This window comes from Pteropus medius, unplaced genomic scaffold (genome assembly GCF_902729225.1).
Source record: "Pteropus medius unplaced genomic scaffold, Ma_sr-lr_union100, whole genome shotgun sequence".
Lineage (NCBI taxonomy): Eukaryota > Metazoa > Chordata > Mammalia > Chiroptera > Pteropodidae > Pteropus > Pteropus medius.
In genome coordinates, this window is record NW_024349801.1 from 26,071,034 (window position 1) to 26,096,406 (window position 25,373).

General features: G+C 38.1%; 2 protein-coding genes and 1 pseudogene across 2 annotated transcripts in view; 1 reads left to right on the top strand and 2 right to left on the bottom strand.

The window, feature by feature from the left end:
• The window catches only part of PDIA3 (protein disulfide isomerase family A member 3), a 21,118-nt gene extending 12,186 nt beyond the window's left edge, over window positions 1–8,932 (bottom strand). The window contains exons 1-3 of the mRNA XM_039888285.1: window positions 8,642–8,932; window positions 3,216–3,294; window positions 1,807–1,924 (exon numbers count right to left, since the gene is read on the bottom strand). Of these exons, the coding sequence (XP_039744219.1) occupies window positions 1,807–1,924; window positions 3,216–3,294; window positions 8,642–8,808 (364 nt within the window). The 5' untranslated portion in view covers window positions 8,809–8,932. The remainder of the gene's footprint in view (window positions 1–1,806; window positions 1,925–3,215; window positions 3,295–8,641) is intronic.
• Window positions 8,933–9,150: 218 nt separating this feature from the next.
• Window positions 9,151–23,432, top strand: CATSPER2 (cation channel sperm associated 2). Its single transcript, XM_039888284.1, has 13 exons — window positions 9,151–9,290; window positions 9,753–9,899; window positions 10,404–10,577; window positions 10,760–10,828; window positions 13,738–13,910; window positions 14,446–14,601; window positions 14,881–15,005; window positions 16,361–16,539; window positions 16,779–16,878; window positions 17,218–17,265; window positions 19,437–19,654; window positions 20,014–20,181; window positions 21,558–23,432. Exons 2-13 carry the CDS (start codon window positions 9,755–9,757, stop codon window positions 21,587–21,589), a joined length of 1,587 nt encoding a protein of 528 aa, XP_039744218.1. The 5' UTR covers window positions 9,151–9,290; window positions 9,753–9,754; the 3' UTR covers window positions 21,590–23,432.
• On the bottom strand, window positions 21,373–21,491 carry LOC120581032 (uncharacterized; annotated as a pseudogene).
• Window positions 23,433–25,373: the final 1,941 nt, after the last annotated feature.

Sequence of the window (25,373 nt, forward strand, 5' to 3'; positions counted from 1 at the left end):
GAGAGAGAGAGAAATTTAAGCCATAATCTAAATGACAAAAAGGTACAGTCATGCAAACATAGGGGAAGGTTATTTCAGGCTGTGACTACAGCTGGGCAAAGGTCCTAAGGTGAAAACAGTCTTCGGATGACATCAGTTAGGAATGGGTCATGCTATGTAAAGCTTTGTATATGACTAACAATCACACATACTGAAAAAATTTCATGTCATCTAAAATGCCAAGACTGAACACTTTTCTTATTAGCTTTCCACATAAAAAGGTAACCTATGCCCGATTATTTGACAGACTCAAGATAAAGCTGTTTTTGTTCACATAAAAATATTTTTCTCATCAATTATGAGCCCTATAGGATTAGTTCCCTATTTACATCTCAAACTTCACCTCTCAGCCTTGCTAATTATATTTCAGCCACAAGGTCTTTGTCTCTTGAATACATCAAACTCAATTACACCCTAAGGACTTTTTGCACCTGCTTTCCTTCTACCTGGAAGGCTCTGGTCCAAATCTCCTGGCCCACTCCTTCCTATCATTCGGGCCTCAGCTCAGGTGCTACTTTCCTGATCACTCTGATTATGCGGTGCTCCCAAGACCATTGTCTGGTCTTATTTCCCCCCTTTAATGTTTTTATCACTAACTGAATTTATCTTATCCATATACATTTTTTACATTAAAAAATTTTTAATTATGCAACACAGAATTTACCATGTTTACCATGTTTAAGTGTACAGTTCTGTGGCATTAAGTACGTTCACACTGCTATACAACCAATCTCCAATACTGTTTTCATCTTGCAAAACTGAAACTATACCCATTAAAAAAACTTCCATTCTGTCTTCCCTCCAGCTTCTGGCAACCAACATTCCACTTTGCCTTTATGAATTTGACTACTGTAGGAACCTCATATACATGGAATCATGTATTTGTCTTTTTTACGACAGGCTTATCTCATTTAGCATGTCATCAAGGTTCAATCATATTGTAGTTCATGTCAGAACTTTCTTTTGAAGGCTGAATAATATTCCATTGTATGATATACACATTTATATATAATTATTATTATTAATATATTTTTGTATATCCATTCATCTAGATGGACTCTCAGGTTGCTTCTACCTTTTTGCTATTGCAACTAATGCAGCTATAAATATGGGTATACAAATTATCTCTTTGAGACCCTGCTTTCAATTCTTTTGGCTATATAACCACATGGAATTGGTGGATCAGATGGTGATTCTATTTTTAATTTTTTCAGTAACTACCATACTGTTCTCCATAGTAGCTGCACCATTTTACATTCACGACAACAATGCAAAAGGGTTCCAATTTCTCTGCATCCTCACCAGCACTTGTTATTTTGTTTTTTTTTGTGGTTTTTTGTTTGTTTGTTTGTTTTTTGATATTAGCCATCCCAATGGATGTGGTGGTTACCTACATGTATTTTGAAACTTGTTCGTTGCCTCCTTTTCTTCATCCACCAGAATGTAAGTGCCACAAAAGTAGGAACCATGACTCTCTTGTTTATCAAGAAATACTGAGCAACTGGTATATCTAGAATACCTGGTACAGGATAGTACTCAATAATATCTGTCAAGTGAAAAAATGCCTAGCTGATCTTATAACTCAAGTTCAAGTATTTTCTATATTACTTACATACTCTGTTTATTTAGAGAAGTCTTAGCTACCAAAGTTACCTCTTAGATGTGGAATTTTAAAGACTGAAAGTATGTTGTATAGAAAAACACCATGTTCCCACTATGAAGAACAGTGTGATCCACTGTTTCCACAATGTAATCCAGGATCCTTACCAGCAGTCCTGGGCCCATCGTAAGCACCTGCTTCTTCACCATCTCTAAATATCTTCAGGGTTGGATATCCACTGACTCCATACTTATTACAAGTGTTTGTATTGGCAGTACAATCAACCTAAAGATTAAAATATACAAACCATTTGTTATCCAAATGCCTGCTATAGGCTCTTCCTATATTTTCGAAATATTAAGACTGGCCGAGTTATAGAAGTATCACATAATTCCTAGCATATACACCACAGAACATTAGATTTCAAAGGCAGATTCTTGGTGGGTTAGCTAAATCAGAACTACTTGAGGAAATCTTTAAAATTTAGATTCTAGGCCTCATATGAAACATACGAATGACAATGTAAATTCTGCCCTTGGAGTCTCTATTGTCTAAAAGCAGTCTCCATCTTTTTTCTGCCTACGAACCTGTGAGGGATAAATCCCTTAAATTAGTTAACAGTAGTTTACTTTGATAACGATTATCAAGGGAATATACATATAGGTGTGTACATATCTTTTAGCTAGGGTGGGGTGTAATTTGATTTTGCAAACATCTAGATTTATTAGCAAAGGTACCAATATTTGAATATGCTCCCTGAGCTAGTATGAATCTGGGCTAAACAATAAATAGCACATCATTTATTGAGACCTATCAGGAAGAGGGAAAAACAATTTATTTAGCCACTTACTCCAAAGTAGGCCGTGCCATAGGCGCTTCGTATGTATTATTTACTCTTCACAAGATTGAGGTATAATCCTAATGCTTTAACATAATTGAGGTTCAAATAGTAGTAACATAGGCTATAGCCAACAGGAGATGGGAATTAATTTAAGACTTAACTTTTTTCTATGGAAAGCTGTCATAGAACCATCAGGATTAAATGTAATTCCAAAAACAGTCGTGTGTGTGTGTGTGTGTGTATACACATCAACTTTTTATTTGAGACTGGTTGAGATATGAGCTTTTAGACTAGAAAAAATATGGGTTTAATACAGAATGGCAAAATTATGGAAGGATTACTCTGTAAAAGCACATACCAAGTTTACAGTTGACCAGTTAGTTACATACTTACCAACATCCTCAAGTCATTTTGCTATTCCCATTTTGACTATCATATAGTAGTTTAGGGAACTCATTTATTTACTCAATGATAATTTTCCCCTAACCTTGACTACTATACTTTTACTCTCCATGTTTACCCCTTAAATTTACCATGTTTTACTTGTTTCTTATGCCAATAATCCCTTAGTTCTGCTACTTTTAATCTTTTAAAATCATAACTGATACAATAGTCAGTTGTGTATTTCCCCAGAAACTAGTGTTCTCTCATCACAAGAGCAGAGAAAATATTAATTTTACAAACTACTATTTAAAATACCTCATTTCCTTTAATGAAGAATCCGCCCATACTCACCTTTGCTAATGGGACTATTCCTTTTAATCTGGTAGCTGCAGCTTCATATTCAGGGGCAAGCCTCTTGCAGTGTCCACACCTACACAGACAGATTTTTTTTTTAAAGCCATATTCTCAGTTTAACCCTACAAATTTGTTAACTTTATTTCTCTAGGTAGATCTCAAACTATACTACTACTTTTGAACCAGTAGCTGCTTCCAAAAGCAAATAATTCACCTGAACAACATCCATTATTGATAAGGTAAACAAGAGCTCTCAGAAGGTAAAAGGACTATCTCTAGCCCAAGGTTAACTCTATAGGACTGGCTCAGTCCAGAGCAGCATCTATTTTCTTTAATTAAAAGTACAGTTTACTGGGTATCTACCTAAAAAATATGATAACATTTATCTGTAAAGATATATGCACCCCAATGTTCATTGCAGCATTATTCACAGTGGCCAAGACATGGAAACAACCAATGTCCTTCAATAGATGAATGGATAAAGAAGATGTGGTACATGTGTAATAGAATATTACACAGCCATAAGAAAAGATGAAATACTTCCATTTGTGACGACATGGATAGATCCTGAGATTATCATGCTAAGCAAAATAAGTCAGAAAAAGTTGAGAACCATATGATTTCATTTATATGTGGGATATAAAACTGAAAGCAACAAATAAATAAGACAAACAAAAACTCATAGACACAGACAACAGTTTAGTTGTTAGCTGAGGGAAAGAAGGGAGGGGGAAGGTAGATAAGGGTAAAGGGGATCAAATATATGGTGACAGAAGATTTAACTTTGGGTGGTGAACACACAACACAACATATGACATATTACTGAATTGTACGTTTGAAATCTATATAATTTTATTAACCAATGTCACCCAATAAATTTAATAATGAAAAAAATACAATTGACTCCTGAAAGCTGTACATTCCACATTAAAGAGGTAGAGGGCTAATGCCCTTTTGACCAATTAATGAAGATAAAATGAAGGACAAGACAGTAACAATCCCATTCCTGGTAGCATTTCCCAAAGGAAGGTACTTTCTTAAAACAGCACTGTGGTTCTTAAAAATATAGTGATTGAGAATTATAAGGTCTCAAGTACGATATTAACTCTTGAAGAATCACCATCAAGTACTTTTTCTTCATTCCTTCAATATGACACAGTTGGAGGAGGTAGCGAAATGAGGCCCAGAAGGCACCCATTTGTCATACTTTAGCAGTTCATTGAAGGCTTTTTTCCTCTCAATCTGAGTTTCAACACAGCATTTGAATGACATGATGGTAAGCCTGATTTTTACAGCTACATAGTTCACCTGGCTATTAAGAACTCAGGAGGATAAAACATTTTATCAGTAAAGAATATTTTCCCAGAGGGCCACCAGAAGCACCTGCTCCTCTGCCTGAAAGTCCTAACAGTCCCATAGGCACGCTGTATATGCAACGAGTAAAGGGGGAATCCTCCTTAGTGCACAGCTAGCACCAGCTGTATATTCTCTTCAAAAGCCAATGGGCTGCGGAGGGATCACTTTGAGAAGGTGAGCATTTCTGTAACATCTCCATAGACAGCAAAAATAGAATTAGAAAACCAAAGGAAGGAAACACTGATGAAACTTGAGCTGATATATTTCATAGCCAACAGTCTCAAAATTTATTTTAAGCGATGAATAAGCAACTTGGAAACATTTTTCCCCAAAATTGGTTTAAAACAAAGGACTACAAGAGCTTATAGTCTTCAAGGTCTTTAGTCCTATTCAAAACTCATTAGAAAGCTTAAATGAAGAAAAAGTGATACAAAAAATGTAATATATTAGATGTGCTTAAGGTCACATACCTATTTCCTAAATATATAAAAGGACCTAATGATAAATACCAAATTCAGTATGAAGAAGTATATAAGATGAGGAAGGGGTACATAGGGGGCTTCAATTGTACTTGCTTTGTTTTAGACTGGGTGGTGAATAAATGGTATTCCTTATATGTCAGATGCACATTTTACCGGATCTGAAATTGGGATGTGTCTTGCAATCATTTAAGTTTCAATGGTAGCGTTTCTTTGCAAGACAAAATAATAATTCCTCTCACAACCTGTAGCATCTTAGATGTGTCTGAAATATGGTATTATATTGTCTGTACCTGGTTTGTAACAGATGCACAAATTATAACTGATTTAATATAATAAAATAATCGATTTATCTGAAAAATCCAGACTTTTGGGAAAATGATTCAAAAGTTAAAAGAGAATGTATGTTAAAGGGAGAAAGAATTGGATCTGGGCCTTTAAGGACTTAAGGCTTCAGCCAGGACAGAGTAGGGTATTTTAGATAAGGGGAATAGTAAAGCAAAGGTAAAATTACTAGTGAGAATCATATATACAGAAAACTGTGAAGGGCCCTTTCGGGTTGTGAAGAGATAATAAATGTGTTATGTGTATTAAGACTACATCGGTCAGCGATATATATAGGACTGACAGAAAGGGGGAAAGCAGAGATAATGACACCTGGAAGATAAATTTCACATGGCTGATAATGAAAGCTTGGACCAGCGTGGCGGCAATGAGAATAAAAGAAACGAGAGATTTCTGTTGAATATGTAGGAACTGTCAAGAAGGCTAAGGCAACAGATTTAAGAACAGTTCCATCTAAACTATCTTAAAGCATTTAAAAAGAAATAATAGTAAAAAATAATTACACCAGACCAGTAGGTCTCAACCTAGATGCATATAAAAAATATCCATGGAGTATTAAATAAATGCATGTGTGGGCCCCAACTGGGACTTCCTCCAAGAATCCAGGAGGGAATCAGAATGTGGAGGCATAGTGAGTAGTGCACTTGGCAAGGCTGGGACTGCAAATCACTGCCCTAGGCATCGTCAATATCCATAAGGTCATCAAATGTCCAGGTGGAGAACCTGTTTAACAAGTTCCAATGAGACTGGAGGAGACTGCCCTCTTTAAACTCACCAGGAATAGAATTCACTTGGCGGCGTTTGAAGGTGAATATCAAGATTTACCGCCACTTCTTTCACCTACTCCTAGATAATATGAGAACACAAATAATCCCATCTACTTTCAGGGATGACACTTAGCAACTTAGCAGTTACTAATGAATCCCAACAATCATCAATCATCACTTCATGCCCAACTATGTGCCAAAGGGTATTTCAGCCTCTGACAGAAAGTTTGATATAGTCATTTTCCTACAGGAACACCAGTCTGACACAGTATTATTATTAGGTTTCAACAGAGAAGAGGGAACAATTAGTTCAGGGAGGAAGAAGTAACTTTTGAGCTCAGTTTTGCTGAAAAGATCAATTGGGGGGTGCTGGCAGTGCAGATATAGGAATTCTAAGTAAAGGAATCAACATGTATAAAAATAAATATTTAATATTCCATTTTTTCTATCTGCTTAGTCTTTTTCTATACTCTAGAAACACTGTATATCAAATGTTATTATTTAATACACCCTCCTAGACAGCTGGGCACAAATCTACAACATAAGTAGATGGTGAGGATTTAACACTGTATCAATAAATTTCCAGAAATTATCACAAACATTTAGTGTGTTTATTTCCCCAGAGAAATTCAGATACTCTCATTCTTACAAATTATAGATTATCTCCATAATGAAAGTATTAGTCTATGATGTCGATCGACTGCAATCTTTCACTTTCACTTGTAAAATGAAAGTGAAAAAATACCCTAAAACTAAGAACTTGTAGTCAGAAAACAGCTGCAGCTGAAGTATTAATAAATAAAAATAGCTGAATGTGAAGAAATGAGGATATTATCAACAGGAGACTTCCTTGATTCCAAACTACTCTTCCAGATAAGTATCCTTCTTGCCGGCATCGTGGATGACCCTACCATCTAGATCAATTAAAAGCAGACACAACAGCAGAGTCACCCAATTTCGGGAATAGTTCAGTGCATGATGGGCTATGTAGTTCTTAGGGAACCATATATAATAATTTAAAGTAGCAAAGAACACTTTTAATTGAAAAAAAAAATCTGTTTTAATTAATAGTCTAATAGCCCGCAATTCTCCAGCAATCCACTTCATGTTGTCCCTTGTAGTCACTAAAGCACCACGTCATTTTAATACAACTCCATACAGCCAATGTCATTACAGTGACACCCCCTTAAAGTTAACAGCATGGTTATATGATTGGGAAGAGTTGTTTTTAGGAGAGAATATGTGTCTAAAGATGTATTTAAAAAACCTTATGATGTAATCAGTACCACCAATTAGCCACAGGAATGCCTTGGACACAAAATCTGTCTCTGCTGAAAACAAACTTTGTTGCCTCTAGCACATCCTTCTGGTTCAGGTGGTCTTGACTACAGGACTTTCTGTGTAACCCCCAACAAGTCAGTTGAGCCCCTGCAGTGAAGACTACAGTTAGAAGCAAGTGAAAGTTACACATTTTGTCTTACTGATACTTTTGAATATAGTTTTTAATTACGGGCAATTGTGGCAAGGATGGAAAAATTAAGTACTGTTAATTAACATAGAGATACTGAGCTATCCCATGCGTTAAGACAATCATTACTGTGGTAAACATTTGGGGTTTAAATGAAAAAATCTGGTTTATTGGACCAGAAATCCTATTTGTTCTCTCAGCCCCCAAGCTTTTTATTTCGGGTTTTATCCTAAGGAATTTACATACTTGTTTAGCTAAATCACCCTGAAGTGGAGTATTTCACCAACACTGGTTACTTTCTCAGTGGTTTTATTGGCATTTTTCAAAAGTCCTAATTAAAATTGACAATTTAGACAGATTCTGAAAAATTTACTCTTGTTTACCTACTTTATTTTTGACAGGGCTCTGCTGGTGCTGAGAAATGGTTAACATAATAGAGAAAGTGTGTACCATGCAACGGACAAAGTAACTGCCTGCCCCAGAAAGCACTTTTGACCACTGTGCAGCACAGAGTGACCTTGGTTAGAAATCAATGGCCGCGAGATGTGGGGCAAGGAAAAAGGAGTATCCTGGAAGCCCAGGACCTCTGCACTTGGTGAAACGTTCGCTTCCAATGTGAGGCCCTGGAATGCCTCATCTGTAGAATAGAGAATATTAACACTGATTCACCAAGAAACTAAAGATAATCGAGGAGGGGCAGAGGCATGGTTAAACACTCTGCAAATAGGAAGTGCCGCAAGAGCACGGAGGTAACGATGTGGCTCTGCCCGAGAGGGGCCTTCTTCGGGTTTTCCTTCTCGGGTCTTGCCCCCCCGGCTATCAGCATCCACTTCTTCGCTCTCGACGAGAGAGCTCGGCTCCCCGGCGCTGGGAAATCTGTCTGCCGCAGCCGGGCCCACTGGAATGGTGGCGGGCCCGGCGCTGTGTAGGCCCAACCGTTCCCGCGCCCTCGCCCCTCGGCCCAGCCCGGCCCTCCCTCCCTCCCTCGCCCCGGCTCAGTGGCCTCACCAGGGAGCGAAGAACTCGACGAGCATGAGGCCCGCTGAGCCCGTGTCGGAGATGCGACTCTCGAAGTTGTCGTCCGTGAGTTCTAGCACGTCGGAGGCAGCTGCAAGGCGGGCCGTGGCCAGAAGGAGAGCCACGCCTGGGAAGAGCGCTAGGCGGCGGAGGTGCATGGCGACAAGGCGAGGTGGGGGCGGCCAGGAGGGTCGGGCGCGGCTGCGACTGCGGAGGCCGGGCCGGCGACCACGCACCCTCGGCTTGCACTCACGCGTCTACCCCAGGCGGACCTGCAGCCGGAGGCCCCAACCCCCCAGCCCGGCTCGGGCCGCAGTGTGGCAGCCGCCGATTGGCTGCGCGGCGCCTGCGTCGGGCGGGCGGGACCAGCTGGTAACTGCCGAGTGGCCAGAGCGCGGGCGGGGCGGAGGAAGCTACTGCCGGGGCGAGCTGGGCTGGGAGGGGTCTTGGGCCAGGGCTGGGGTTGAGGCTGAGGCTGGGCCCGGGGCGTACCGAAACCCTGGGAGCAGGCGGAGCCGAGCTGGAAATGGGGCGCAGTGAGGCGGGGATCCGACCCTGAGTTCATCCTGCTCAGGGGGCGCCAGAAGCGGAAGAGTGAAGTCAGGGTTCGGTGGGCGGAAGAGAGAGAGCCTGGGCTGAGGTGAGGCCCATGAGCAGGAAATGAGAGAAGAAGCTGGTACCCGAGGGAGCTTAGGGACGGGACACATTTTTAAAATGTCAGGCTGTTGCATTTTGTCCAATTAATTACTCTTAACTTGGTTGTTCTTTCGGGAGCAACCCCAAGCCCTCCCACTGCCCCACACCACAATGCATTGCCTGATTCCCTCAGGTCCCTGTGGTGCCCGAATTCCTTTTTGTCCAGCCCCTGACTCCTGCCATTGTGCTGCCTTTAATTAGAAATGCAGCAAGTGAAGGTGTCTGGCCACTTAGTCAACTGCGCAGTATTCTCTATCATTTTGTTTCAAAAATCTTTGAATCTTGGTACAATGTTTTTATTTGTCTTCTTAAGGGCAAAGAGGATGGGAGGAGGGGAAGAAAACCTCTAATCTTTGGTGTAACTCCAAGAATGAAATCACACTTGATTCAAACATTTTCTTGACAGACATGGCCACCTACCACCCAGATGGACACATGCAGCTGCCCCGAGCTGATGCCATTCGTTCTCGGCTCATAGATACTTTCTCGCTCATCGAACATCTGCAAGGCTTGAGCCAAGCTGTGCCACGGCACACTATCCGGGAGATACTTGGTCAGCAGCCTGTTTCTTCGATAGGAGAAACTTAAGACTCCCATTCACACCTTCCAAAATAGTAGGAAGCAGAGAGCCAATTTTAAGGATGGAAAATTCAGGAGATTGATTTGGTTACTAGTTTGGAGGTTACACCAGACTTGATGAATCAAAGTTTTATAACTCAAACTCTTTGAATACCGGAGATGGAACCCATGTTACTCACTTTTAGGCCTAGGATAACCATTAGCCCTGGCTGACTTGAAAGTTTCTACCAGACACTTAAAACTTTGAGGACTGAACCTGCTGCCTTTATTCTTGGGCATGGACGGTGTTGTGTTGATCATGAGCATCATATTAGTTCTTATTCCAAACTAATATTAGTTGCTGTGGGAAGGAGCAGCAAGGCAAGCTCCTGCAGTAGGAGGCCTCTTATGTAATCAGTATCCCTGCTGCCAATCCTACCTGTTCTTCATATTCCCTCAAAACTTGTCTTTATCTACTGTCCTTTAATTTTTGGTGTAGATTCTTCTCATCAGAAGAAACTTATGCTGGGAGATCAACACCAGCTCGTGAGCTTCTCCATAAAGCCTCGTCATGTAGAACGGATTACACATGGCCAGAGACTGATGAGCAGGCTTCGAGTGCGCTGCAGTCGTCTGCCACCTCTTTCTTTGTGGGCTGGATGGGTCCTTGAGCGTATCCTTTAATGCCACTCATTTTTATCCCAGGGCTTTACTGTCTCTTGCCTCATCATCTGCCTAACGACTTATTTATCCCTTTCCAAACTACATTCTCACTGGTTCTATCCTTGCTCCTATTATTTCACCTACAGGAATCAGAAAGAACTCCACTCCGTATGTTTCCTTAAGAGAAAACAGGTCCTCTCTTCACAAACTTCATCATCTTCCTCATCTTTTTGAATACAATCGTCCTTATGGTTGAAATAGGTGAGAATTGACATTAAGTGCAAGAGGAAGTGGATGGGATTTTTTTTTTCCTTTAAATTGATTATTCTACATTTTTAAATGTTACTCGAATTGTGATAGGCATAATTATGTTGTCTCCTGGAGTAGGATTTGTGCAACTGCTGAACATTTGGAGGGTTCTCGAGAGTGTAGATATAAGGTAGTCTAGACACTTAGAAGGAGGGTGTAATAGACTCACAAGGAACTGGAGATGTAAAGACCAGTTATATTTCTTCTGTAGGTTTAGTCTAACTTTGTTTGAATTAACCTTTTAGAGATATTGGTGCCTATCAATGAGTGATCCAATACTTACATTTTTACAGGTATGTTTAGAAAGATTAAGTATGAATAAGAAATCTCATGAAGTATGTAAAGTTAGGTACAACTAAGATATTAGATGAGCCAAAAAAATGACTTAAAGATTATGACTCTAAAGCCAGTCATAAATTATAGGAAATGTATTAACAATAAAATGAATCTGGAGAATCAGTGAGCTCATTTGATTAACATCTTGAACAAACTGTTCAGAAAGGATAAAGGATAGTAAAAGCACTCCCTTGTTTCACTGTTTTGGAGAAGTTTCCCACTTTAAAACAGTTTTGATGCAATCAGGTCAAAGATATTTAAATATACCACAATAATCGATGTTATTGACCCACTACGGTATACTATATATTTTGAAGTGTTTTATAGCCTCCCCATATGGGGAGGCTTTTGAAATAAGTCACCCACATGTCCTATTTCTTGTATGAAAATTTGCGTATATTTGCCTTGTGGGGTTAGGGATATAGTCTTAATCCTTTGAATAAAGTAAATAGCAGTACATGTACAGAATTCCCTGAATCTAATGGACAAATCAAAATAGAATAGCACTAACTATTCTATTTGATAAAACAGCTGAATATGAAACATGATCACTGTGGCAGAGGATAGGTGGATTGCCCAAGTGGGAAGTATGTGGCAGACTCATGAAAATTGTATCTTATTAAGTACATTCTCCTGGTAGGCAGGAGGAATAATAATTTGTGACTAACAGATTTCTTTGAACTGACTAATTCATGTAATAAACATTAAGACTTTGCTTAGGCTTTTAAAAGACAGTTTTCCAGATCACGAAGAATGTTTGTTATAGATAGGGAAAATAATAGTAATTAATAGATAGTTTTCTGGATCAGAGCTCCACAGTCTTTTTTGTCTTAATGATTTTGTTTCCCAGTCATACATATATAATCTTGAAAACCTCCCTAAGAGTCTTAATTATTTCATTATTTTTATGATATAAAGAAGCAAGTTGAAACAAAAATAATATTTTAGGCTAGCATATTATTATGTATTATATTTTAAGGTTTATTGTATAATTTTAATAATCCTTTGTAAGCAAATTTTTACTTTCCCATTTTTTAAGTGATTCATGCTATTTTTAAAGAAAATATATGATTTGTCTACACATGAATTTTAAAATGACATAAAATTTGACTTTAGGATCAAATATATTTATTTTGCATACTATATAGTTTTTATTTTATTTATTTTATTTTTTAAATTAAATTAAAATTTTTTCATTCCTTTTTAAAAATTGAGATATAATTGACATATAACATATTAGTTTCAGATTTATAACATTATATATTACATGTTAAATACATGTGATATATGTTAAAGTGTAGATGAAAATTTAATTTTGTGTTAGGGCATAAAATGTAGAAAAACTACTTTCACAATGATATTAGTTGCTTATTTTTATATTTTACATATTTTGTTTCTAAATGATGAGAGAAAAGAAAGTTTTAGATCATTTGCAAGCTTTTCTCTGAAAACATGTTGCAAGTGTGAATAGCCCTTATTTCTAACAAAAAACTGAGTATAACAATTATAATTTTATATTGATTTTTGAGGTTCTAGCGATATCTTGATGTACTATATGAAATTTTTGATCAGATGAATGCAATTTATAGAATCTAATGAAGATCATCGAGATAAACTTGCAGAATTATTCTTATATTCTTCATGAAGTTGTGTTTCAACAGCATTATTTCTTACTTCCATTATGATTATAATTAGCCAAAAATGTTACTAAAAGCAATAACAATTAAAACTATGTGTCAAAATCTACATGGCAGTTTAAGTATGTTCTTCTGACTGCCATTAACTGCCAAACATATCAGTCATAATGCATTTGCAGGCTCTCAGATTATTCTGTTTCAAAGGGAAACATTAAATTTTTAGCTTTTAATCCTATTTTGATCTCAATGTTTTTTCAGTAGGATAGCATACATCCATTAAATATATAAAAGCAATGAAGAGGGTTGAAAGATGAAGGCAATGAGTTAAGGAATAGCAATTAGCAAATGATAAAGTTTAGAGGGAAAGAATAGAATTCAATTTGTTTTGCAGTACAAAGTCAATTTGAGACAGAAGAAAGGGAATGGTTTAAAAGCTAACAAAGAACCAAGTAATTTCTTATTATAATTCAATATACTCTATGACTCTGGCTTCTTGTTTCTACATCCCTTATAAAGCACTGTACCTGTCATGGCCCCACATTTTCATTCCATTCTTAAGGTCCATTGCTTCTAAGTGAAGTTTGGGACCTGGGTAATAGTACAGCATACAGGGTTGGTGGTAATTAAGAGATCAATCCCTTGGTGTCTGTGTGACCCCAGAGTGGGAGGGCAAGATACCAGTCAGAGAGATGAGTTGTAGCTATTTTTCATGTTCGATTCTGTCCTCTCCTGTATTTCATGGGTGGAAGCAACAACAGTGTTGAGAAACTCAAAGAAAGATGGAATAGCTGTTGACACAAATGTGGTTTATGACAGGTTGTGATCGTTCTCTATCATTTACCTTCCCACTTCCTTAACCTTTATTCATCCCTTGATCTATTCTCACAGAATTGCTCGAATCCTCAAATATCAAACTGTTGCCACTGAAGCTGAGTCTGGAGGTGGCAGCTTGGTTCATCTTGCTTATTTTCATCTTGGAAATCCTTCTTATGTGGCTATCCAGTTTTTTCCTCTTCTGGAAGAATGCCTGGAATGTCTTTGACTTTGTTGTCACCGTATTGGTAAGGATAGATAACCTGAGGATTAGGTTAGTGGGCTGAAGAATATGCCTAGGTGAATCAAAATGACAAGAAAAGTTAAGATAATTAGATCACAGGAAGGAACACATAGAAATGTACCTAACTTCAGTATTTTATTGGGGTTTTTTTCCCCCTAAAACTAAAAGTCAGTCATTGCAGGAGTTGTTGGTATTAGGAACAAGGCAGAATCTAACCACAACGTTAACCCCAACAATAACATCTGCCAGTTACTAAGCACTTACTAAGTGCCAGATACTATTCTGTTCTACATGTATTTTCTCATTTGAGCTTCACAACAACCCAATGAGATAAGCACTATATTTATCTCCTTTTTATGTCTGAAAGTTGAAGTAAAGAGTTTAAGTAATTTAGTACAGAAAAGCTGAATATGAAGCAATCCCTAGAGAATGTTATTCAATGGATAATGTCCAGAGAACTGTGAAGATGAGCTAAAGAAGGGGCAACTGTGCATAGGTGCTGTTGAGTATATTTTACTCATAATCTGTGTTTCCCACAGTCCCTGCTTCCTGAGGTTGTGGTGCTGGTAGGAGTAAAAGGCGAGTCTGTATGGCTCCAGTTGCTGAGGATCTGCCGAGTGCTAAGGTCTCTCAAACTCTTTGCACGATTTCGTCAAATTCGAGTCATTATTTTGGCCCTGGTCAGGGCCCTCAAGGTGATTTGACTGTAGCAGCTAAACCAGGTGGGCAAGGTAGATAAACATGGGAGTTTAACATGAAACAAGTCTGGGTGGGTCAATGAAAGCAATGAAAGACCTTGTGATTTGTTATTGGATGAGAAAACGTCTGGGGTCAAGCCTCTGTGGTCTAGAGATGACTGGGTTCAGGACCGGAAGTGAGGGTTTGGTGGGAGATTGCCAGGGTGGGCTTGACTGGGCTGTAAGTGGAGATCAGCCTAGTCTGGCCCAGCTCTGACTTGAGGTCATGGCCTCCAGAGCATGACCTTCCTCTTGTTGTTGCTGATCATCTTCTTCTACATTTTTGCTGTGACCGGTGTCTACTTCTTCGAGAATTACACCCGTTCAACTCGCCAGGACCTGAAGTACCACGTGTTCTTCTCGTAGGCAGGATGGGGGGAAGCCTGGGTTGGGGGAGAGAATTTAGGCAAGAGATGAGAAGCTAGTTCAAATAGTAATACAAAAAGTACAGTCTATTGTAATAAATTAGAATAGAAGACAGTAAGGAGAGACATAGAGAAAAAAAGAAATAGTAAGTGGTAGTCACTCTGATTTTGAGAATAGGACAGCTAGTTCCATATTTGCTCTGGGTTTTGCAAATTCAAATGCACCCTCATTAACCATCTTAAAATAGCAGTACACTGCAGTGGTTAAACTCTGCTTTCTATGCCTCAGTTACCTCTTTTGAAAAATGAGAATAAGAGTGTAAGATAAATGAGGTTACACATTTAAGCGTTTAACACAGTATTTAACACATTGTAAGTGATAATAAATGTTACTATGACTCTCAAACATGTCACTGGTTTTACCCCAATCTCTAGGTATGGGGAGTACATCATTCCTATGTAGTACATTGCTATGAACTGACAGTCAAGTAAATGGATAGATTTGTGACATAAATATGTGATCCCAAACAATGAATCCCCACAGCTGGAGATTGGGGTAAAACTAGTGACCATTAGGTAACATACCTATACTTAATAGTAAAATCCCAATAAGATCTTTGTCTAGAGAACTCTAATTACTAGTAGTAAGTCAGTTTGGATTTAGAGGTGATAATGTTATTTATGAATTGGAATCCAATCCTGTCAGCACCTCTCAGGTCTCTCTTAGTAATTTTGTAAGAGTTTTAAGTTAGGAAAGTCTTAGAATTGATATTATTCAGGCCTTGATGTTTTCAACAAATTGCATATGGAGACAAGGAGAGAAGGAGAATTTAGATACCTTCCTGAAAACTTTTGTGACATATACATTATCATTCATTGTTTGAGATCACATGTTTATGTCACAAATCCATCCATTTGCTTGACCGTCAGTTCATACCAATGAACTACATAGGAATGATGTTTGCTAAATATATAAATGATCTTTGATTAGACGAAGTCCATAGGAAAGTGGAGAATGAACTTACAAATAATGATATGTAGTTGGTGATTCATTCATTCATTTTTTAAAAAAATCAGTACCTATGTAGTGACTGCCTCCTATGACCCAGGTACTAAAGGAATAGTAAGTGAAATTCATAGATTATTCATGATAAAGGAAAACCTAATCAAACAACCTCAAACTGAAGAATGATTAACTAAAAAATGGAGTATGGTAGAAAAGAAGCCAAAGTCAGAGCAAACAAAGAAATGCTCTTATGTTGCTTTAAGAATGAAAAAAGAGTGAGAATGATACTGTTTCTGAGAGGTTTAGATCTCTGTTCTATCTATACACACACCTCCTTTTCCTTTAGGGACTTGCCGAATTCCCTAGTGACAGTATTCATTCTCTTCACCATGGATCATTGGTATGCACTGCTTCAGGATACCTGGCTGGTGCCTGAAGTTAGCCGCACCTTCAGCAGCATCTATGTCATCCTTTCGTTGTTACTTGGTTCCATCATCTTTCGAAATATCATAGTAGCCATGATGGGTAAGCATAGAAGAGGTGAAATTTTGTAGGAGGGGTGGTTGGAAAGAAATTAGAGTGCCTACTCCATGTACTCATGTGGTCCCTGCCTTAGTACCAGCCTCAGTGACCACATGAAAACCTGAAATTGCAGGGTGGTTTGGGGCCTGTGATGGATATTTCACTTGGTTTCTCCCCATCCAAGCCTTCTCCCCAGGTCTGGTCACCACCATTTCCCAACACCTAATGGCCCTTTGGGGCAGTTACTAACTTTCAGAATATCAGGAATGAGCTGAATGAGGAGATGACACACCTGGAGGTTCAGCACAAAGCTGACATATTCAAGCGGCAGATTATCCAGAGGTCTGCTTCCCTATTTTCAAACCCAATTTTAGTTCTCAAAGGTTTCCTGACCTCATTCCCTATTTCTACTTCTCGGCCTTGATCCCATTTTTCCCTTTGTGACAGAAGATTTGCCCCAGGGTTAGAATTCCCCAACTCTAGAATTTTGCCTTATTCTTTTATCTACTGTTGGGGCTTCCCTACTCTTTTTCACCCATTTACTACAATTTGTTCTCCTTGCTCAGTTATTTTTTTTTTCACTTTGTGATCTGAATTATTTCCTTTTTTTCTTGCGACATTCCTGTTTCAGTATAAATCTCTTCATTCTTTTGTGTGTTTTGTTTTGTTTTTGCTTTGCAGAAGACAAAACCTGTCGCCTGAGGCACTGAGGTCAAGTGTTAGCAAAATGTATGTATATCAGGTTAGGAATGTGCATATGAACTGGGATGGACACACATGAAGGAAGAGAGGGTAGAAAACCAAAGATGAATATTGGCTTTGAGAGAGAATTAATTCATTCATAGCTATTTGTTATAGTGGGTTGAATGGCAGCCCCCCAAAAGATATGCCCATGTCCATGTCCTAACCCCTGACACCAGTGAACATGACCTTACTTGGAAAAAGGGCCTTTGCAGACACAATTAAGGATGTTGAGATGTGATCATCCTGGATTAGCCATGTTGGCCCTAAATCCAGTGCCAAGAATCCTTATAAGAGACAAAAGAGGAGAAGACATAGACAGAGAATAGGAAGGGATGTGAGATGGAGAGAGAGATTGGAGTGATGCAACCACAAACCAATGAATGCCAGGCGACTAACTGCCAGAGCTAGAAGAAGCAAGGAACCTTCTTCCTTAGAGCTTCCAGAAGGAATATGGCCCTGCCAACACCTTTGATTTCAGACTCTGGATTCCAGAATCGTGAGAGAATGAACTTCTGTTGTATTAAGCTACCAAGTTTGTGGTAATTTGTAGCCACAAATTACAGCAGCCACAGGAAATTCATACAAGTACTTTCTATGAAACAAATGCTATTCTATACCCCTAGTGTTCAGCAGTGGATAAGAGAGCATAAAGAGAAATAAGAAACTCATTTATCCATTCAACAAATAATTATTGAATACTTATTAGATGCTTGGGACATATCAGTGAACAGAATAGACAATAATGCCTGCTCTCATGGAATTTACATATTAGTAAGGGCTAAGAGACAATAAAAAATGAACATATTAAACAAATATATTAATATGTTAAAATATGATAAGCATTATGAAAAAATAAGTAGGACAGGATAAGGGGGAATGGAGTACAGGGTGGGGGTTGTAGGTGGGTTGTAATCGTAAACAAGGTAGTCAGGGTAGCCTCACTGAAAAGGTAACATTTGAGCAAAGACTTGGAGTAGGTGAGGGGATTAGTATGTGGATATCTATAGGAAGAGTGTTATATTATAGGCAGAGGGAACAGCTAGTACAAAAGTCCTAAGCTAGAAGCACGCCTGATGTGTTTGAGAAATAGCAAGGAAGCCATTGTGACTGGACCAAAGTGAGCAGAGGAAAGAGTGATAGGAGATGAGTTCAGAGAGATCCTGTAGGGCTGTGGGGGGTGTTGCAGAGACTTGGGCTTTGACTCTGAGTGAAATGAGGGATAGAGCAGAGCAGTGACATGAAATGCCTTACATTTAAGAGGGGTTATCCTGGTTATTGTGTTGACGAAAGACTGTAGAAGAATGAGGAAAGGAGCAGGGAGATGAATTGGGAGGCTATGCTGCTATCCAGACAAGAGGCAATAATAGCTCAGACCAGAGTGCTGTCACTGGTACCAGTGAGAAAAAAGATATATTATGAAGGTAGAGTCAACAGGATTTCTTGATGGATTGGATGTGGGGGTATGAGAGAGGAGTTAAAGATGACTCCAAAGTCTTAGCCTAAAAACTGGCAGGATGGACTAGCTATGATGGAGAAGGCTGTAGGTGGAAGAGATTTGATGGGCAAACAGTTCAGTTTGGGTTGAATTTGAGATTTCCATTAGACATTCGAGTGGCGATATGTGAGTAAAAGTTGCATATACAAGTCTGGATTGAGACATAAGATCTGGACTAGGGGTTTAAATTTGCATTTAGTAGGCATTTAAACTCAGATGAGATCACTAAAGGAGTGACTGAATGGAGAAGATAAAACACCATGAGCTGAGCCCAAGGGCCCTCTACTATTAAGAAATAGAATCAGGTGAGCGAAGGCTTTAGTTGTGGTGTTAATAGGCATAGGGCCTTGCAGTGGGGAGCTAAAGCTTGGCCAAATAAGGTGGGGTATGGAATATGGAAGCCTGAGTAAAGCTGAGCACAGAACCTATGTGGTGAGGGGCACTAACAAATATAACACATGGGATAATTGAGGTTGGAAGTGCTTAAGCTCAGATTTTGGGTTTGTATATAAAATAACTTGTACATACAATGACCAGTTTGCCCCTCATATCCTTAATATTAGCTTTAGGGGATGGCCAGGGCCAGGACCAGAATAGTAAAAGTGCTAACTATCTCTCATGGATGTATTTGAAGCAATAAAATTTCCCCTTTCCCTTTTAGAGATACCAGTCAACAAGCAGAATCTTTGGACAGATCAGAAGTTTTTCAAGTGTCTAAAAGTGCTGTCATTGAAGAGAATTCAGGAATATATCAGTCAAAATCAAAACCAAAAATGAAAAAGTCTTCATCTTTCTCTTCCTTTTCTTCTTCCTCCTCTTCCTCATCTTTGTCTTCCTTCTTTTCTTCTTCTTCTGAATCCAGACGTGCGGACTCTATTGGTAAGCAGAGGGTTTCTTCCATATGAATTCAGATTCCTCTAGGAGACATCCCAATTTTAATAGGAGCTCTCCCATTATACCTACTTCCCAGTTTTCTCCACCAGTCTGATTTTCTGGTCTTAGTTACTTTCTTTGTGCTTCTTCATTTCCCCGATACTTCTGCTTCACATTGGGTAAGTGTGGCTGTGGCTGTCTTTGCATATTGAAAAAGTGATCTCTTGGTGATGTACCCTTTTCCCTCACTGCTTCCTCTTTCCTCTTTCATTCCTGCTTTCCCCACACACCACCATAGGATTTATCAGCTCTTTCCCAGCTTCCACAAATCTGTGTATCTTTTTAAAAAGAATTCCTCCATTCAGGTCAGTTAGACTGGGAGACTCACGTACACCAGAATCTGCCTGGACTAATGGATATGGATCAGGATGAACGTGTTGTTTGGCCTAGAGATTCACTCTTCCGATATTTCGAGTTGCTAGAAAAGCTTCAGTATAACCTAGAGGAGCGTAAACAGTTGCAAGAATTTGCAGGTATGAATTTAGGGCAATCATAGGGACCAGGAGTTAAGCACATTGGAATAACACATATAACTGGGGATAAGGAAGAGAGTGTCCACTATTTTGGTATCTCAGCCTCTGAATTTCCACTTCACACCTAAAAAAGGCAAATCCTTGGTTTGGCATGTTACATTCCGGGCATATGTCCGGGCATATGTCCTGATTTCTTCTAACCTAGAGAGAACCTGACAATTTCGCTTCTCCAGTAGGGGACACCTAAATCCTTTGAGATCTGAGAGCTTGTTTCCCAAGAGGAGAGTGTTCCATTTGTTGGCAGTTAAGGCAAGATGGGCTCTTGCTCAATTTGGACGGCCTGCCCTCTTTTGTACATGTTTCTTCTCAGACCTGAATAGTAGGGCCTCAGGCTCAAGATTTGGGGCTTACATATACATAATAACTGATAGCTATGGGGATTAGATAGTGAGCAGAAAGCCCACAAGTCCCCATTGCCCCCAATCCCCAAAAGAGGTTTATGAATTATAGACTTCTACTCCTTTTAGCACCTTCTAGTGTCAGCCGAGGCAAAGAAGTTTGTGTTTAAACAGCAGAATCAGAGTTCAGTGGAGAACTACCTGCTCAAAATTATTTTCCCTAAGTTTCTCACTTGAAATTTCATCACTTGGAGATTAATTTGGATTAATAAATTTTACCTCTAAAAATAAAATCTGCAAGAATTAGGGGCCCTTTTTTACAAATTAATATGGATTAGTTTTATCTTCCTCATACCTAGCTAAAATCCATTCAGTGTGAAATAATTTAGAGAAGAGAAATGTGTGTGTGTGGTGGGCACAGGAGGGCAACGAGAGGAATTTATAACATTGTAACATGGAATTGAGAGCAGAATGTCAAAGATATTTGTCAAAGTACACATTCACCTACTTCAAAATGTTGCCTAAAGTTAATCCTGCTCTTTCCAGTTGTCCTCAGCCCTGTCTTCCCACTCATTCTCTTGGGAGAAAACTGAAAGAGAGAAGGGAGTAAGGCAGCATATTTAATTCTGATTAATTCATCTATGGCAAAGAGTATAGACACATATGGCTTAATATTTAAAAATTCATTTTTCAATTGTAGTTGACATAATACATATGGCTTAAAGTAAAGATTAGTAAAAATTTGTGTGGGAACCCAGAAAAGCAGGGTCTTCACCAAACTTTTTTTTTTTAATGCCTATGGAACCTGGTATTCCTAGGTGGTCTCTCATCCAAGTACTAACCAGGCCCGACCCTGCTTAGCTTCCGAGATCAGACAAGATCAGGCATGTTCAGGGTGGCATGTTTGTGGACTTTACCAAACAATTGTGTGTTCTGGATAGTCTTAGCTCTCCAGCCTCATAATCTGTTTTTTCACAGTGCAAGCACTAATGAACTTTGAAGACAAGTAAAGCTGACAATGGATGGCTTCAATATCTTTGGCAAAGGATCACAAAGAGAATAGTTGGAAATGGAGAATTCAAAGTATAAATGTCTAATAAATACTACTGATAATTGCTCAGTGTCCTGTTTCTGAGACATAGGGGATACTGAAAGATATAAGGTCAGATGAAATAGTTTAGATGCCAATGGGGCCTGTGGTCCTTGGCTTTCTACCCTTTCCACAGCTGCTCAGGTTGACTCTTTTCTTGACTTTGTAACTATAGTTCCCACCCTGCCTGTAACCTCTGCTTCCTGATAGAGTCCTAATTTCACCCTCTCCTTCCCCAGCGCGTAGAGGACTCTCTGTTTGGGGGGTTGGAGTAAGAAGATCCTAGGAGCTTTTAGTGTAACTGAGAACTATTGTTTCCATTGCCTATTCTTATGAATATTCTGCTATGCATCATTAACTTTAATCAAACATGATTTTCACCTGTTTGTGAAACAGTGCCTTCATTTCATTTCCTTGCCATCGCTCAGGGCAGTGATTCCACTCTGTGGGAGTGTTTAAATCAGTAAGTGTCTCATAGATTTGACCTCAGAATTAATCTATCTGTCATCAAAACAGGAACACCTTTTAGAACATCACTGAAAGGAGGATTATCCAGCTGACGCTTAATGTTTTTCTAGTTACTGGGGATTTATTATCTAGAAGGGATCTCATTTCATTGTTGGATGACTTGAGTCTTTAGAAAAGTTTATTATTAAATATTCCATCATTTTTTGAGTGCTTCATTTATACATATCCTCACACATAAAACAACACTGAATTGTACACTTTAAAATGGTGAATTTTATGTTATGTGAATTATATCTCCATTTTTTAAATTAAGTAAAGATTATCTAAAACCAAAAATCAACATTATGTTTCAATGAAAAGCATTGTAGTTATTCACCATAAAATTAGCAACAAAAGAAAAATGTCTTAAAAATAATTGTCAATATATAGTATGGTATTATTAAATATTCTATCATACATATAACATAAATATTTGAAAAGAAGAATTAAAACTACTGGTTTTAGACAAAATCGTATACCTAGAACCCCTAAAGGAACCAAGTAGAATTAGATATAAAGGATTTCCATTAAGTACAAATAGAAGAAAGAGGGCTGGAGATGGACGCCTGAGAAAAAGGAACAGTTAAGGGATAGGAGGAGGAAAAGGAGCCAGCAAAGAAGCCTGAGAGGAAAGAGCTGAAGAAACAGGAGGATAATCATTCTAGAGAAATATCGCTAGAGCCAAGATAGAATTTCAAGAAAGTAATGGTCCAGTAAGATCTGGATTGGAGCATCCATTGAATCTGGCATTCAGAATATAATAAACAAAAGAGTAAGGAAGCATTATTTCATAAATCTCACATATGCTATTTACAAAGTAGATGCTTTTTGAGTAGCATCTTTAAGTAGCTTTGCTCAAAGTGTGGGCTGAGGACCAGACTTGGTTACTTGTTACAAGTGCATAATCTCAGGTCCCATCCTCAAGGCCTATTGAATCAGATGTTACATACATACATGAAAGTTTCATACTACTTTATAGGTATTTGAAGATTGATTCCTTCCTACCTTTCTATAGCTGAACTTCTCAAATGAATAGTCTATGTCTGCTACCTCATTCTTTAACTCCTTCCTTAATGAAAACTATCTGGTTTCAGTGCTACTGGAATGGAAGTTTAGTCAACAAATATTTGTTGAGTTCCTATGTTCCAGACACTGTTCTAGGCGTTGGGCTACATCAATGAATGAACAAGACAGAAATCCCTGCTATCCTAACTAGTTCCTCATAAGATCACCAAATAATAAAGAACTTCCATGAAGATAGTGATTTTTTTTTTACCTCCTGTTTCTCCTCCAAATTATCCTTCTAGCAGCCCAGAGTCATGTGAAATAGCTGCTCAAAACAAAAACAAATTTTTTTCTGACTAAACAAATATTCTAAGGTCTAAAGATCAAGCTCCACTGGCAATCTATTACTCACTCCTCTAGCTTCCGTTCCATCCTTGCCCTGACTGGGTATCCCTGCTATAGTTCTCAACACTATTTTTAAGTCAATGAACAAATTTAAGGTTTACACCAGGTAACTCTGAGGGGGTTCCTCAGGAGCATTTTGGAAGTGAAGTTGGGATTTATATAGCGTTGTGCTATAACGAAATTTAAATTTTTTTCACATGATATTTGTATTAAACTTTATTTTGGAACGTAATTTTCCCCTTTGATCTCCAATTATTACTTGTATCTTCAAATACCATCCTGGAACGTAAACCAGTATGTTCCCAGTTTGAAGCAAAACAATTAATAAATTTTTTTATTATACCATAAAATATATAAAAATAATGCAAGAAGAAAAGAGAAATTTTATAATTACAGTATAACTTTTATTTACTATATTACCATAATAACTTTAAATTTTATTTTTTAATGTTTAACATCAATTATTGGTTATGAATATATACTAATTTTTCTTTATTATAATTTGTCCATATATTATCACTACTCTTTAATATAAAAGTTTTAAATGTTTTTAAAAATTATTTATTTCTTTTATTTACAAAGATTTAAAACCTCAGAGAATCTTTGTCTCATTCCGTCTCAGTTCTTGAGATGAAAAAGTCAACCAGACCTCTAATGTCCAAAAGGGAATCAGTTCTTTCAACAAAAGTTTTAATTTCTTTATGTACTAACTATGATGTTCAGTTTTGAAGATAGTATGTGAACACAAGCCTTTTTTAATGCCACTTTTGGAGAGAATTCTGTTTTTCGGGTTTTTTTTTTTACCACAACAGGGAGAAATCTTCACAATATTCGCATTTATATTTTTCCTATTCAGGAGACTCTGGATGAAGTGAACACTTAAAAATTTTTTATTTTGAAATAATTTGAGACCCACAGAAGAGTTACAAAGATAGTACCTGTCATCCAACTTTCTCTTATATATAATTATCAAAACTAATAAACTAACACTGGTGAAAATGAAAGAAGAGACTATATTAGGATTTCACCTGTTTTTCCTCTAATGTCATTTTTCTGTTTTAGGCTCCAGTACAGGATACAACATTATAAGTTGTCATATTTCCTTAGTCTCCTCTGGTTTTAACAGTTACCTTGGTCTTTCCATACCATTGACAACCTTGACACGTTTGAAGAATTCTGGTCAGGTATTTTGTAGGATGGCCCTCAATTTGGGTGCATCCGATGTTTTCTATGATTATACTGATATTATGATTTTTTAGAAGAATACCATGAGGTGAAGTGCCCTTCTCAGCACATCCTATCAGGAGCTGTATAATAGTGATGTATCTTATAACTGGTGATGTTAACACTGATCTCTTAGTTGAGGTGATGTCACCCAGGTTTCTCCACTGTGAAGTTAACTATTTTCCCTTTATAATTAATAAATACTTGGGAGGAGATACTGTGAGGTTATGCAAATATCATGTTTCTCCTTAAACTTTTCCCCACTAATTTTAGCATTCATTGGGGGATCTGGTTTGTAGTAATTACTACTGTAGTGTTCTATTTCTTTAATTCCTCTCACATATTTATTAATTGGAATTCTTTTGTAAAGAATTATCCCTTCTCTGAAGTGAACAGTCTTTGAGTAGAAGCTGCAAACTCATCACCATGTAGAGATTGTAGCCCCTATAATACAGGCCAGGGACGTGTGAGGTAGAATAAATTTATTTAACAAATCCTTTGTTTAATATTACGTGCTGGAAACTTAGGGTATAACAGTGTGTAGTCTCTGCTTGAGAGCTTAT

Excerpts from the sequence above, each read along its gene's own strand:
- CATSPER2 (XM_039888284.1), top strand. The coding sequence starts at position 9,755 with ATGGCCACCTACCACCCAGATGGACACATGCAGCTGCCCCGAGCTGAT. Across the intron at positions 17,266-19,436 it reads AGGTCAAGTGTTAGCAAAAT|AGATACCAGTCAACAAGCAG; the intron begins GTATGTATATCA and ends TTTCCCTTTTAG. Across the intron at positions 20,182-21,557 it reads ACAGTTGCAAGAATTTGCAG|TGCAAGCACTAATGAACTTT; the intron begins GTATGAATTTAG and ends GTTTTTTCACAG.